Source organism: Polypterus senegalus, chromosome 5 (assembly GCF_016835505.1).
Source record: "Polypterus senegalus isolate Bchr_013 chromosome 5, ASM1683550v1, whole genome shotgun sequence".
Classification (NCBI taxonomy): domain Eukaryota; kingdom Metazoa; phylum Chordata; class Cladistia; order Polypteriformes; family Polypteridae; genus Polypterus; species Polypterus senegalus.
Window position 1 is genome coordinate 163324004 of NC_053158.1, and position 16869 is coordinate 163340872.

Sequence of the window (16869 nt, forward strand, 5' to 3'; positions counted from 1 at the left end):
ATTCATTGGCCTTCTGTTTCAAGTATCACAATTATTTGTTATTTTGATCTTATTTGTTTCATATACACAATATATCCTGAAGGACAATTATGTCCGGAATATCAAAAATTGTTTTTTTACTGAAAGTTATTTTTCATAGAAAACTATTGTCTCAAATTGTTCTAGAGAATGTTGGCTATGTACACCATTCAGTATTTACATCTATTTCTGACATTTTAGGATGTTAATTTATTTCAACTTATTTTATCATTTGGAATTATACTGTAACAACATTTTTTTGACTTCCTTTAAATTTTCCATCATCTTCATCTGTAATCTGTAATTTAATTACGATTACACAACCAATCTCCTTTAGGAAAAGACACCTGTAATCACCTGTATCTATCCTGCATTGCATTTTATTATTCCACATGTCTGACGTCACACCTGCACCATTATTTAGCTGGGAGTTAAAAACTGCCACTGCAGTTCATTAGTATGTCGCTAGTATTCTATAGATTTCTCTGTTCCTTTACATTTGTACAATTGTGATAACTGTGTTTTACATTCCAGAAGAACAACAATTTGTCTTGTGGTAGTGATAGCCATTGGCATTAGAGCATTTAATCAGCTTTTACTTATTTATTTTGTAATATATTTAAGCATTTCAGAGTCAAAAGGATTTTGTGTAGGGTTTACATAAAGAAATGTAGTAGACAACAAAATATCATTGGAGGGCTTCCTATCTGGATGTGTTATCAGAAAGTATCAAAACTATTAAGTAGTGATCTGCTGCATACAGTATTTCTTGTATTGAAGGCCAATAAAAAAGATGTTAGTATGTGCCACCTACGAGTATCAAAGAAAATGTTTCTTTCAAATTTTCTATGCAAAGTTGGTCTTTAATGATTTTTTTTTTTTTTGATGTTTTTCACTTTAATAATAACTTTATTGTTCAGTCAACAAATTTTGTAAATCAAATTTCTGGTAGACATTTATCAAATAACCAGGCAATTTAGAAAAAATAGGGTAAGTGGTACCTTATTTTCTCCTTTAATATCAGCTAGATTTTTTTATTCATCCACAATACTGTATGCATGTTAAAATCTGTATAAAGACGTTTACAAGTATATCAATGCTACAGAAGCTCAAATTAACAGATTTACCATTTTAGGATCTTAAACATTAACTGTGTTATACGGGACATTGCATGTTGGTTGCTTTTAGGAACCCCTTAACACTGAAAAAATTGACTTTCATAGATTTTAATCCTCTCTTCATAATTACAATTGTCTATTTTTTTGTTTTTTCACAATAGACTGTTTAAATACTGCTGTCGCACATTGCTCATATTGTAGTCTGATGTGATATCTAACATAACCCATACAGAAATGGCTGCTGTTTTTATTGGCACTTCTGCTTATATTTGGTAGAAGTACACATTATATTTGGTTCACAGTGTAATTCTATACACCAGTCAGGAATTTTCTTTTTAGTGGTATAGTGATTTACAACCTTTAGAGGCCTCTATTAGTAGACAAAAATGAGCCTTGGTCATGGAAAATATGCAAGGTGGAGTGCACCCAGCCAGCCAGCTAAAACAAGTGATGAAAATGGTCATGTGAATGTGAATGATTAACAGTGGCTGGAGGGCATTAATTACTGTATGTGAATGGGTTATTCATGAAATAGACTGGAAAAAAAAAGGCAAATATCTTTTCACGTTTGTGTGCCATAGAAACCCAGATTCTGGACTTGATGTGCTGTATAGGTGGAGAATACACTCTAAATATGAACAGCTTCTGGTTATGGAAAGTCTAGAAATGGCAAAACTTGAAAATACATATGAAAACCTTTTGAAGATCAGAGATGCTGATTAGAAAATACAGTTCAATAAAACCAGCATTAATAGTGTTGCTTGCTTCTTTCTCATTTTTATGCTAAACCTGGAAAAATCTGCACTTGGCAAGCTTTGCAAGTGTAGCGCTTTATTGTCTTTGGAGCAGCAGGCTGTGTGTCCACACAAAGCATGCTTTCTTGGGTTTCGATTAACAAGCAGGTGCTGAACAGACGAGTGTTCCCAAAGGTCCCCAGCTACCTGTCTGGCAGCTCACCCAGAAGGAAAAGTATGTGCTGCAAAGTGGGCTCCAAAGATTTTTTTTGTCTTAATTCACTAAAGGCTGTTGCAGCTGACTTGCGTTTTGTGCAGTCTCTTTGCAATTTATATTTAAAAGAGAATAATTGTTAAAAAGCTTTTTATCCTCAGTTGGCAAAGCAATCCCACTGCCCCTCAGCAGAGCCGCCTGTGTTTCACACAGTCTGGAGCGATAAGAGTCTGGTTATTTTAGAAACCTTTCGTCTGACCAAGGAGGGACTCTGGTGTCCTACCTAACTAGTGATAAATTAGAACAAATGTTAAACCACTCCGTGCGCTTTTAATATCCTTCATTTTAGCACAAACAAGAGTTTGAGTTCTGCTTAAATATGAATTTCAGCCTTATAAGTTTTACATTTTTTTGTATTTCTTTTCTGAAAGAACACTAAATCACTTGCTTGTGAGCAGGCAAGACATTCATGTAAGATTGCTAAAGCAAGTGAGCCACACACTCTACCGTGGTACATGCATGATGCTGTAATAACTATTATTATCACACGTAGTGATGCGTTACTGGATTGTTACTGCTTTGATTATTTTACATATACCAGAGGTGAAAATTAGATGGTCTTAAATGTCCACTCTAGACCGTGGCAGTGTACAATTTGGGGTTTCCTTCCCTTTCCAAATTCTTTTTGCATATGCTTAAGATGTTGCTATATTCCCATGTCACAGGTTAACATAAGTTAACATTTTGGGGTGAACTTTCTTTCCCTTTCTTGCATGTTTTAGAAGACTGAAGAAGATGATCTTGTTCTCACACCAGACGGAACCAGAGAATTTTTAACATTTGACATTCCCTTGAATGATTCGGGATCTGCTGGCCTTGGAGTGAGTGTTAAAGGCAACAGATCGAAAGAGAATCATGCCGACTTGGGAATCTTTGTCAAGTCAATAATCAATGGAGGAGCAGCATTTAAGGCAGGTTTTTACCATATATACCTTATCTTTTTAACATGTTTGGCTTTTTGCTTGCTTTAATAGTTAAAAAAGGATACACATACACTGCCCTGGCCAGGATCGGAGCCCAGACTCTGGAGCTGTGAGACAGCAGCGCAGGCCAAGCTCTTTGCCACCGTCCTGCCTAGTTTTTATCATTATCATTACTTTTAAGTATGTGGTGGAAATCAACCATGCACTGGGCACCATTCTGTAACAGGGCATACTTGTGTCCCCACAATCCATACTCACACTTGGACAGTTTAGATTTGCCCATCAACCTTACTTGCATGTCTTTGTCGTGGACTCCATACACACACAGGTGCAACATGGGAAATCCTCATTGTCTGTGCTTGTGCAGGACTCTGGAGCTACCTGGCTGTACTGCTATCCACTGTGCCACAATGCTCCTAAGTATTATTATTAAGAGTAATTGTAGAACTTTTAAAAAATTCAGCTTATGAATAAAGATTTTGAATTCCAAGCTCACTCTTTTTTTCTCATTTTTAAAATTAAAAACATTTTTTTTTTAAGAATTTAAAAAAAAAATGTTCACCTTTTTCACATTTAGTCTTAAAAAGAAGTTGACCTTTTTCTACCTCTGTTAATTCCCAGGACGGTCGACTTCGAGTGAATGACCAGCTTATAGCTGTGAACGGGGAATCATTGCTGGGGAAAGCCAATCAAGATGCCATGGAAACACTGCGGAAGTCTATGTCAGTTGAAAGCAACAAGCGAGGGATGATCCAGCTCATTGTTGCCAGGAGAATAACAAAGCGAAATGAGGTAACAGTCAATTAAAGCAAAGGTTTGAGAATGTAGGAGCTGGCTGGCACGCTTTCTGCAGGCTGTAACTATTTTCCTTTGTGATAGTTCACAGCAGGTAATTAGTAAGCAGGTTGTATGGCGTGTAGCCTGTGTTGTAGTAATATCATTGAAGGTGTGTATTAGAGAGCATGGATTTGCACAGCTCCTACCTGTGTAGAATATTAACTATAATCCTGTTGGTGCAATTGCTAGTGGAAATAAATTCTAATCACGAAGCAGTACTTCAAAGGAAGTCAGAATAGTATCTCTAAGAGCATTTAACGGTGACTTATTTCAGACAGACAAGAATTCAGTTCACAAGCCGGAGCTTTTTTTTTTTTCTCCCCCCCTTGAAGCCTGCTTTTTAAAATTCAAGGAAACTATATAGTATACTGATAATTGGAAGGTATTCTGCTGATGATAATAATTCATAATGCAATACAAAATAGGCTCATAAAATGTAAAACAGATACTATTCTAAATGTGATTTTACTATAGTATGCACTACATTACTTGAAAATGACATGTGTCATTCAGGAAGAAACACAAAAATTAAACCGTCTTTCAGGTCACAGCGTTACCAGCTAGCAGATGAAGAGGGTCACAGTAAGGAAGAAAACAACTGCTTTCCCAATGACTGTGTTCTGAGGACCACATTTGGTTGCTGTATCATCCAAGGACTTTAATCTCAGCAGCAGTACTTTTTATTGTTCTGCACATCAACCTTTCTTGTTAACAATGTTGTGACAAAATCCAGTTTTGTTTTCTTTGTTCATCTCAGCAGTGTTCTTTTTCTACTGGCACTCATCACAGCCTTTATTCTACTCCACTTACTATAATATCTGTGAGAGGGCAGAAATATCACTACAGTTTAAAACCTATTAAAAGACCAATCTGAAAGCCATCAACAGAAGCATCTCTGTACATGTTAGTGAGGGTCCACTTGGTGCTTTGTGAGTGGGAACTGCTTAACATTTTTCACATCATAAATTCTAATAATTTAAATGTTTTTCTTCAGAATCTTGTAATTTTAGGAATAGTGAGGAATGTGTTGTCACCCTGAAGTTCTTTGTGTAGACGCACCTGCACTGTTGGCAGCATATGTTGTGTGGTCACTTTGTTAGGTACACCTGCCTTTACCATGCCAATGACCATTCAGTGACAATCTAAGTACATTATTTGTACAGAGTAACAGATGGCTTAGAGTCAAATCAGTCAAGTAATATCCAAGTTAATCATGTCTGATCCCCATGAAGACTTTCTTTGAGCGTTTGGTGAAATTGTGGAAATGTTTGGGTACTGTCTTTGCCGAACACTGTGAAATGCATTGAAGTCAGCAAAGAAGGATGAACTGAACTAGTTTTTAGTGCATTTTAATGGTGCAATGGTCTTTTCAGTGTCCTTGAGGCTAGGGAAGCATCTGCCAACTATGCTGAACTGATTGTTGTGGCCAAAAATGTCACCAGAGCTATGGCACAGTGTTGCTAACCACTGTACTACAGTACCTCCTACAACAAAAAATGCACATGGAATGATAACTACAAACAGAATAAAATGAATGGCCACAAATAGCAATAGGCGAAAAAAAAAAAAAGTATCATCACACTCATAGTAATGGCATGGGGTGGCCTGTACATTGTTTGAAGTCTTGGATCCATGCAACTACAGTGTCTTTTTTTTGTTTCCCATGTATCTGTGTAGATTGTTTTTACTTTTATTTTACATAAAGAGGATAGAAAATCATTGTAAATAGTAATAAACCTATCAGCATTATTTCATGGTGTCTCGTGCTTATTCTGACCCTGGGCTCTTTGAATGCTTGTTTTGACATGTAGTTGTGGTTATTAAGATGCAGATCAGAATGCTCAAAGAGACTATTTAACTCATTTTTTTTTTATTCAGATCCATCATCCTGGTTTCAAATTTTTTTTTGTTGATAATTTTGAGAAAATGTATCTTCTAATGAAATGCCTACACTGAAAATGCCCAAATTTACTAGGTACGCGGATCGCGGAGGTTCCAGAACCCCCTGTGAAAGGTGAAAATCCGCAAAGTAAAAACCATACGTTTATATTGTCACGCTTGAGCCACAGATTTGCACAGAAACACAGGAGGTTGTAGAGACAGGGACTTTAAAACACTGCAAACAAACATTTGTCTCTGTTTCAAAAGTTTAAACTGTGCTCCATGACAAGACCGAGATGACGGTTCTTTCTCACAATTAAAAGAATCCAAACATATCTTCCTCTTCAAAGGAGTGCGCCTCAGAAGCAGAGAATGTCAGAGAGAGACAGAGAGAGAAAAGCAAACAATCAAAAATCAATACGTGCTGTTTGGACTTTTAAGTATGCGAAGCAGCGCTCAACAAAACAGCCGCAAGAAAGGCAGCAATGTGAAGGTAGTCTTTCAGCATTTCTTAGAGGAGCATCCGTATCCTCAAGGCCAGTGTGCGAACAGCCCCTCTGCTCACACCCCCTCCGTGTGCTATTCGGTCTTTTAAGTATGCAAAGCACCGCGTGGGAAGCATATCGTATATCATTGAGGAGTTTTATTTAATACATAATATGTGCTCTGATTGGGTAGCTTCTCAGCCATCCGCCAATAGCGTCCCTTGTATGAAATCAATTGGGCAAACCAACTGAGGAAACATGTACCATAAATTAAAAGACCCATTGTCTGCTTACATTTAAAATCCGAGATGGAGTGAAGCTGCGAAAATCGAAGCGCAATATAGCGAGGGATCACTGTAAATAGCTTTTGAATTAATTTTACTTATTTAGTTATTGCATGACCCCGACTTTTCCTGAAAAGCAAATATTTCAAAAGTTGTATTTATTTATACACATTTAGGAAATACCAGTTAGTTTATTTTTTGTGTACTTCAGCTTAATTCCAAAAAGATGACCTCCGGAGTGTCAGAGAGGATTAGCTATCTTTGGCTGCCTAACAGTTGGATTTGTGCATAGAAATCAACTAATATTTCCCAGCTCTTTTCTACTCCCATTTTTATTAGGCTGAAATCTGGGAGGTTGGCTGGTGATAAGTAAATAAATGGCAGTCCGTATTTCTTGACCCCATTCAAATTGTACTTACTGTTGAGTAGAATCAATGAAGTGTGAGAATCGATTATGTTTAATTTGGTGTCTGCTTTATATTAGAGATAGTAGAAAGCATTTACTAACCCTTCTGAATAATGATTGCATGCAGTTTTTGCAGCTTGCTGTTGTGGATTTCTGTACTCTTTTTAATTAGTAAAACTCTTCTTGCTGTTGATAAACAGTATCAGTGTAACAAACGTAATACAGGTGCAAAATCTGTATTTATTTCGGTGGAACAAAATGTGTAATTTCTTCTGTCAACACTGCAATAAGCAGCAGCATATGCATACCCATCTCTTGCCCTTAAAGGGGGAAATGCAGCAGGGATCTTACGGATGGCTGCAGCCTTTAGTTTACTAGCCTTGTCCTAATCATCACATCAGTATTCCTCCTGTGACTCCAGACTGTACATCTGCAGATGGAACAGAGCTGCTCTGTGAATTACAAGATATTTGCACTCTCCCAGTTCAGTGGGTAGATTACGCGATGCTCTGTTTGAAATGTGTCAGCAGTGACAGGAAAGTCAAGCAGCCTTCAGCAGGAGTGCAGGTGATGTATCCGTACATAACAAGTAGCAGAATTATTATTACTGTATCTTCAGTGCTAGAAAAATTTCTGACCAGTCTTTAAATATGGGTAAGTTTTCAATAGTAGACACTTACTTGAGGGAACACAAATTAAGTTTCACATGACTACATACATGACCTTATTATTCAGTTGCTAACCTGTTTTGTGAGAATACCAACACATTGTAGTGGTGAACAAAAGGTGTAGAAGTCTGAACTGGTGAGTGTAATGAAATCAGACAAGGTAGGCAAATTGTTTGGTACCTATTCACTATTTAGAAGGCAGGTTTTCCTTTTCAGATTTGAATGATGGCGGGCATGTCTGAAAAATAAAAAACAACATTTAAAATCTTAGTTTTATAAACAACCTTCCTAGAACAAACCCCATTCCAGAGCACTTTAAGTACAGACACAGTGCATAGTAAAGCTGTTAGCATGTGTTTCTACTCTTTGAGCACAGACAAATCCAGTTCCAGTAGTTCTCACTTTTTCTGCCTCGATCTATCATGCATCTCCCTGTATGCTTTCCTTCTGTTCATCATAAAAATGCTGTTTATATATGACTCTTGCACATAATTTTGTTACAGAAATAAGTGCTTAATTAAAGAATGAATATACATTGATCTTGTTATCTTGCAGTATTTTCAGTCTTCATTTTAACACCAAAGAATCTTTAATATTTTGTACCAAACTGCTGCTTTCTTTTTTGGGAAACTAGAAGCTAAATGATAAGACACTTTGTTCCATATTAGAGTGGAAAGTTTATCACTTCATTGCAAATTCACACCCAGCATTTTACATCCTAAACAGGCAGGACTTAAACTTCTGACATTAAATACAAAATGGTGGGCCTCCATCAGTGTACAGGTAGTCACCAGGCTACGGACATCCGACCTATGACTTACGAACGGGCCGCAGCTGCGACACATGCCCCTCAGTAACTGCCGCTCCGTCATCTTCGGCCTGGGGACGCTGCAAACGGTGGCTGGATGGAGGCTGGAGGGGGGCGATTTCATTGCCCGCGCAGTGTAGTGTAGTGTCCCTCGGGCAGTTTCACTGCCCACCCACTACACACGGCTGCCCTGTTCGTTCTCAGTGGGTGGATGGTAATGCTGCAAATGGTGGCTGGAGGGGGTTGATTTCGCTGCTTGCGCAGTGTGGTGCCCCTTGGGCAGCTCCCAGCAGCAAGCGGTTTCACTGCCCGCCCACCACGCACGGCTGCCCTGTTCGTACTCGGTGGGCGGGTGGTAATGCTGCAAGTGGTGACCCGGTTGTGGCTGAATGGAGGCCATTGAGGGTGAACAGGGAGGCGGGTGGTAGCATTGTAGTGTTCATCGGATGGTTGCCTATTGAAGGGGGTGATTCACTACCAGCCTTTGGCCGCACCTTGTTCGTTCTCGGTGGGCGCACGCTGCAGGCAGCATGCTGTAGTGGAGGTGACTGTGAGGTGGGCTGGTGATGAACCGCCTCTTGATGCAGACGTTTCCAACCAAGATGAAATAACATGAACAAACAGGCACAGGACAAGAAAGAACTGTAATCATCTGTGGTTGTATTTATAATCCAATAAAGTGTGAAGTGTAGAAACTAATAGACAAATTAGATGATTGTGATCCTTTTTAGCATCTTCGTTTTTAAAGATGGCACCAAATCATCCTTCTTCCCATCAACCCCTGCCCCACTCTGAAGCTGCCCAATGGTGTAATACTCCCGGGGCTGCTGGGATTTGTAGGCCATTTAAGTAGTCATCAGTCAGTCAGTCATTTTCCAACCCGCTATATCCTAACACAGGGTCATGGGGGTCTGCTGGAGCCTATCCCAGCCAGCACAGGGCGCAAGGCAGGAACAAATCCCGGGCAGTCCACCACAGGGCACACACACACACACACACACACACACACACACACACGGGACAATTTAGGATCGCCAGTGCACCTATGAAACAGGAGCACCCGGAGGAAATCCACACAGACACGGGGATAACATGCAAACTCCATGCAGGGAGGACCCGGGAAGCGAACCCAGGTCTCCTTACTGCGAGGCAGCAGCACTACCACTGTGCCACCATGACGTCCCCATTTAAGTAGTGCTGCTATAAACTCCAGCATTCTCATGATGGCATTCATGCAATATTATACTATACTAATTTGCCTCAAATCTTTGAGTGAAGTGCTGTGTGCCTTGGGATTTCTTTAATAAAGCCCTTGCTTTATTCATTTTATAAGGACATACTAATTAACTTTTTTTTATTAATCTTTTTGAACTTTCTTGTTTGTTTAACTTTATTCATATTTTCTACTGAATAAAGCTGGTAAAAGTAGAGCATTTGGCACTTTATTGGCCAAAATAAACAGTTTTTAATAGTAAACGTTCTAATGCTGTTTTCATTGTAGAAGTCTTAACATAAAATGCACAAACATTTCCTTCTTTTTTAACTAGGGTTCTGCTATCTCAAAATATTCATTTTTACAGCGTACTATGAACATAAAAGTTGGAACACATGTTTCTATTTGTTTGAGATAGTATGACCCCACCAGAGAACTAGTAGATAAATAAATAAAAAGTAACTACTTAATACATTATGCACCATTGCAGCTGATAGGCTCTTGCCCTGCTGTGACAACGAATTGGATTAAGCAGTTTTGCACACGCAGATCACACATAAGACACAGATGTAACACTTAATCAGTTTGTGTTAAATTTCCTGTTGTTTTGTGACTTTTTTGATGTGTGTATTGTCCCTGTAAGCAGAAGAATACTTACTGTATGAGTTAACAGAATCCCTATCAATAAGAAACTTAGATCTGTATCCATTGTAAAAACAAAATAAATCTTTTTGATCGAGCTTTAGCTGTCATTAGGCTTTATATGCTATACTTCCTGTCTTCCCATTTTAAACTCAGTGAGAGGTGACTATATGGGGGGGAAATATATTTTGTCATCTTTTTCTCCAGCTGTTCATGTCTGCTGTCAAACTATTCACTCTAACCTCACACAGTTTGCATCCCATTGATAAAAGCTGTCCAGAAGTCACACTGCTTCAAGCCGTGCACATGTTCCATTAGCTACGTGTGGTTTCTGCTCAAGACACAGCCTGTTCAATGTGTCAAAGGGTAGGAAGGGGGTTAATGCAAATGTGATTCTGCTTATGAGTAACTGTGGGTATCTCCTTAATAATCATGTTGAAGTACTGAGCCTTTATATTACATTTTGTAAGCCTTTTTCTAGGTTGTTCTGGCCTTAACCAACTTCTGTATTCCTCACAATTTCTTTTTGCACTTCACTCCCTGTAGATGGCTGTACAATTTGCATAAAAGCCAAAATCTTTGGGTGAAAAAATCCAATTTTACTAGCAAGCTTCACCCCCATTCAAAATTCATGCCTCAGTCTTTCTAATTAATTAAATTTACAGTGCCTATAGAAAGTACTCACCTTCTTCCAACTTTTCACATTTTAATGTTGTACAATATCGAATCACGGAGGGTATAATTTTGGCTCTTTTGACACTAATCAATGTGAAAACAGATCTCTGCAAAGTGATCTGAATTAATTGCAGATCTAAAACACAACATAATTAGTCACATGAATATTCACCCCATCTAATAAGACACCCAGAAGTCATGAGTGGTGCAGTCAATTGATTTTAGAAATCACAGTATTAGTTCAGCAAAGATCACTTCTCTGTAGTCAAGGAGTTTCACTTGGTTATAGTTCACTTGCCTTGGGTTTCAGTTGATTGTAGTATAAATGTACCTTTTTCTGGAAGGTCCAAGTTGTGGTGAGTCAATACCATGGATTAACCTCTACACTGAAGACAAAAGGACACTCCAAGCATCTCCATGAAAATGTAAAGTCAGGAGATGGACACAAGAAAATATCTTAAGTCACTGAATATCTGTTGGAATCCAGTTAAATTGATCATTAAGAAGTGGAAAGTAAATCTGCTAGGAGCAGGCCATCGACAAGAAAAGAGTGATCATGCAAGAAGAGGACAAAGGTGGGAGGCCACAAAGAGACCTCTGAGAACTCTGAAGGAGTTACAAGCTACATTAGATGAGATTGGAGAGACAATGCAAACAACAATTGTTAGCTGGGTGCGTCACCCGTTGCAACTTTAAGGCTAGAAAAAGCAGAGATGGTAAAGAGAAAGCTTCTGTTAGAAAATGCACATGACATCTATAGTCTAACAAGAACCAAAATTAAACACCACGCATGATCACAAATACCCTATCCACAGCGTGAAGCATGATACGGGCAGTAGCTTCTGGGAGTAGATGATTAAATGAATGCAGCAAAATACAAGAAGATCCTGGAAGAAAACCTGATGCAGTCTCACAGTAAAGATGCACCTTGAAAGAAAATTAGTTTTCTGGTAAGAAAACAAGCCAAAACATAAAGCAAAGATAACATAGGAATAGCTTGAAAATATTTGTGTTAATGTTCTTGAATGGCAGAGTTAGAGTCAGATCAAGAACATGTGGCTGAAATAAACAGACAAGGCTGTTAACTTACGATCCCCCACACAAGCTGACAGAGCTTTAGCAATATTGCAGAGAAGAATGGGGATAAACGGCAATGTCCAGATGTGCAAAGTTAATAGAGACCTGTGCACACAGACTCTAGGCTGTCATGGTTGCCAAAGATTCACCTACTAAATACTGATTACAAGGAGGTGAATACTTGTGCGATTAATTATTTTGTATTTTATATTTGTATTCAGTTTAGACCATTATGCAGAGATCTGCTTTCACTTTTACTTTAAAGAGTCTTTTTCTGTTGAGCACTATCAAAACGGCCAAATTAAATCCACTGTGATTCAGTGGTATATAACAATAAACAATAAAATGTGAAAAATTACAAGGAGGTGAATATTTTTTATAGGCACTGGATTTAGGTGGCATGACAGTTCAGTAGCTAGAATTGCTGTCTCGCAGATCCATTGTCCTGGTTTCAAATTCTGGGCCTGGTCACTGTTTGTGTTAAGTTTGCATGTGCTTCCCATATTTGTTTAGTTTTCCAACTGGGTACTCCTGTTTTATCTCAGAGTCAGTTCTAAGTTGGCCATATTGTTGTGTATATCAGTTGGCTTTTAAATGGACTGCAACCCTGCACAAACTTGGTGGCTAACTTGTGCTTGATTCTGCTAAAATAGGCTTAAGCCCTTTCATAGCCCTGAATTGGATTGAGTGGCTATAATAATGTTATGTTACTATCTTATCCAAGGCAACTTTCAAATCAAGAGTCGCTAAGTTAATATTACTATTTGTAAATTTGCACTTGTTCTCTTGACCTGATTTCGGGGTCTATTTGCTGATATTTAGTTGGAATCTAGTTAATCTCTAATTCTGATAGACATTTGTAGTATTTCAACCATCAACTAATCCTCAAGCACTCTCTTTCCTGTTCTGCATTTTGGGAGACAGGGCCAAAACACCGGCAACACAACTTTGAACGAGGCACTTCTCCATCATAGAGACAACATTCAGTAATTGTATTGTGATAGTATTTATAACCACACTAATTTGAAAAAGATTTACATTGTTACTGTCACTAGAAAAAAATCTTAAGGGAAAGTGTGTATAAGTGCAGTATAGGTTATAGTCATCATTATTATGGAAGTTGTTGAGGCAGAAAATGCCTTTCAGTAGTAAATCTTAACAGCTATTGGTCAGATCCCTAAAATTTCTGAAGCACTTGCAGACTTCACCTCGCAGTAGGTATGCGGGCATTTTCAAACTACCTCCAGCCAGTTATACACATCTCTGTGCATTGCTATTAATGTATAAATCAGAAATTCTTTTGTCTGCGCCTAAATATGAAATATGTAGTAGTGTTGTATTATCTACCTAAAGACATGGGTAGAGGAACCCCTCATAAATATGATGAAATTAATTTGAATGAATGACATAGCAAAAATAGACTGTAGACTAAATCCCAGTTTTTCTTTTTAAGGGCTCATTGTCATCACGTTTGTTATAATGAATATGAATGGAATGGAATGGAATGGAATGAATTGTTTGTATAATTTTACTGTGAATGTATTGACAGAAATACCCTGCTTTGTTGCTATTAGAATTGGATTTTGGAATTTGCAGTGGATTTAAGCTAGCAACTGTAATATTTCTGCAGTTCAGCAGAGAGCAGTACAAGAATAAGCAAGTCCCAGTGTGCAGTTTTGTGGCAAGCAAGTAAAATGTGGTGCTGTTTGTAACACAATGTTAAATGAGCTCACTGTGCTCCAGGTCATGGTGGGTATCTGAGAAAGTAGATGAGCACATTCCATTTTTATTTTGAAGGAAATTTGGCTTTAAACATCATTTAAAAAATTAAGTCCGATAGAAACAGAATTACATTTACACCAAAAAGTTACTTACGAACAAAACAGTGTTTAAGAAAGTTTTTATAGGATTCTTTTAACTTCACATTATACAAAACAAGAGGACAGTTCATCCTATTGACTGATCAGTTATCACAGTGTTTTGCATGAAGTTTTGGTAGTCTTAAAGTACTAGAATAAGGTGCTAGAGTTCAGGTCCTCATAGCTGTGTAGTTGTTAGACATGAAGTAAATCACATAAGTTACAAGCATTTCTATAACAAAATCTCAGCACAAATCTTTATAGTATGCATTTAAGTTTATTTAGTCAGTTGTTGCTATGATATAAAGATAATAATTTGCTATTAGTCACATATATATTGCCATATTTATGTAGGTTAATCTTAATTGCTATTTGCCATATCTCTATAAGTATGTTTAGATTTCATTAAAATGTTAATTTCAATGTTACATATTTCAGTGTTAGCTGTTTTTAATTTTCCGGTGTATTAAAAGAAGTATTTTATGAAATCAATGAAACAGTGAGACTGAATCCTACATGTATAGTATAAAGGTATTTGGTATTAATGATAGCTTGCAGGAGTGTATTTCTAATTAATATAAGCAATTAATAAAGTAAGAGGAGTAAAAAAGGATTAAATTCAGTTTTTTGTTGATTAATGCCGCTAGATGTGTTAATAACCCCAGCAAATGAGTTGTTGCAGATTCATGTTCAGTTTTAATTTCCTTGTAGTTCAAGCAGCTAAAGAAAAAATAACAGAAACAAGACAATGCTTACCACTCTACCAGTTTCACTTAAAATAGGCCTGGTGTAGAAAGATTATGGGATCAGTTATTCCCTCATAGTGTCTTTGTTGGAAATGGTGTTCTGTATGTTGCTGTTTGTAACTGTTATCCTTAGATTGCGTTCACCCAAGCTGTTATTATAAGATACTGTGTGATCCCGATCTTGGTGTTTGTGATCTGAACGCTTCCAGATTTTTTTATATCTGCACTAGGGAAGAAAGCCCTCCTGGCACCTTCGGCGCTCAATCCCCAGTTGGGGCCAGTCTGTCACTCGCATTGTGAAGAGTGGGGCTGAACACCCCAAGTAGATGTGGTCACTCCTTCAAAACCCCTCTTAAACGATGATACAATGGGAAACAAATAGGTGTTTTTTTATTTTTTATTTTTTTTTATATAACCTCCTCTTTGCTCGGTCAGCTGCTGGCTTGCTGCTGCTCTCGTGCCACGTGATCTGCATCTTGCGAGGTGCTTTGAATATTTAAAAGCCTGTACAGCAGCTGTCCTACTCTTTGTCTTTTATTTCTATTCCTGGGCGACGTTAAATCACAAACTCTTGTCTCACGGGAGGCAAGTTCTTGATATTTTTTAGTTTATAATTTAAAAACATAATAAGAATCTGAACATCTAACAAAATCACATTAAAGTTCGCTAGATTCTGAAAAGAATGATACGAAACATATATATGTAGGTTTTAAAATAAGCCTGATTTAAAGTGTGACAAAAAAGTGACATAAAAACGTCACATAAAATAGTTGCACTTTTATGCTTAGGATTTTATATATATATATATATAAAATATATATATATATACTGTGTATATATATATATATATATATAGAGAGAGAGAGAGAGAGAGAGAGAGAGAGAGAGAGAGAGAGAGAGAATGCTTTAAAGAACTGTTTATTCTTATTTATATATTATTATTTAATGTCATGGATATAACTTCAGATTAACAATTCAAAATATTTTTTTAAAGATGTAGAGAAAGGGGTACATTTACAAATTCTCATTACCTTAACATTTTGTTTTTATAGTTTCAGGTTGGGTCTTTTGGATATTTTGTGAAAAAAAAATAGCATTATGAAGGCACCTTTTCCTGTTTTTTATAATGTGTTGTTGCTGATGGTTGTGATGGCTTCAGAATGTGTGAAGAAAAAGGTGCTGTTAGGCTACCTGGATAGTTGCAGTGGAACAGAATTCATCCATGTGATTGTAGAACCTAGCATTGACCTAACAACGAAAGCTTAAATAGCAGACATATGCTGAGCTTACAATATCTTACTTCACTTGCCAGATCCTGTGTGTAACTTATCTGTTAATGAGATGATATATAAGCATATACAGTAGATGAAAAAGAAGGAACAGATAATACACATAACATCAAAAGAGCTAAAAGTACAGAAATAGGTAGTTTGTTAAAATTTTTACCCAGTTATTACATGAAACATATTTTTTGTCAGAAGAATATTTGTGGTAACCTGCAGTGTTTACTGTTTCATTAATGATCCAGAATTTTTAAGGAATTCTTTATTAAGATGTTTCAGTGAAAACCCTTCTATAAAAGAACCCCAACCAACATAACAGAGAGAGGTAATGAGACATATATTAAGGAAATATATTTAAAATGATTGTTCAGTTGTTGAACTTACCTATAACAGAAAAACAAATTGTTTGACCATTAAGTCAGTCAACTAAACAGAAGATTTCTTTATTAGTAGCGTCAAAGGGAGGTACTAACATAGTTAAGAAAATGAGTAATGTGAGAAGATTTTAAAAGCTTCCACCCATAGTAGATGCTGCAACGATATTTGCTTGCAAGCACCCTTAAAGAAACATTGAATTTAACTGTCCTTTGAAGCAGTGATACAAGGATTATTTACCAAAACAGTGTCAGGTGAATGTTTAATGCATATGCTGTATAATGTTATCCGCAATTTGCCTATGAAATTCCAATATATATTTTAGAGCACCTGTGGTTTTCAGTAATTGAAGGCAGGTTTTGAAGCTGTAAACACGATGCCTCCATAATGAATAGCAGTAATATCAATAAAGTCTGATGTATTACACTCCTTCTTAAGAATCTGCCTTTTGTTGGATTAACCTAGATATGCTGTCATGCTTGAAGTGAATATTGTTGACAAATGTATGCCAATAACTTCAATTCACTTAAAGCAAATCTAGATAGAAATCTGGGATGCTGGTA

General features: G+C 37.2%; 1 protein-coding gene across 5 annotated transcripts in view; it reads left to right on the top strand.

Moving 5' to 3' along the window:
* pard3aa (par-3 family cell polarity regulator alpha, a) overlaps window positions 1-16869 on the top strand; it is a 900153-nt gene that overhangs the window by 495431 nt on the left and 387853 nt on the right. For all 5 annotated transcript variants that reach the window (XM_039753567.1, XM_039753563.1, XM_039753564.1 and 2 more), the window contains 2 exons: window positions 2867-3055; window positions 3689-3859. In XM_039753567.1, coding sequence (XP_039609501.1) covers window positions 2867-3055; window positions 3689-3859 — 360 coding nt within the window. The remainder of the gene's footprint in view (window positions 1-2866; window positions 3056-3688; window positions 3860-16869) is intronic.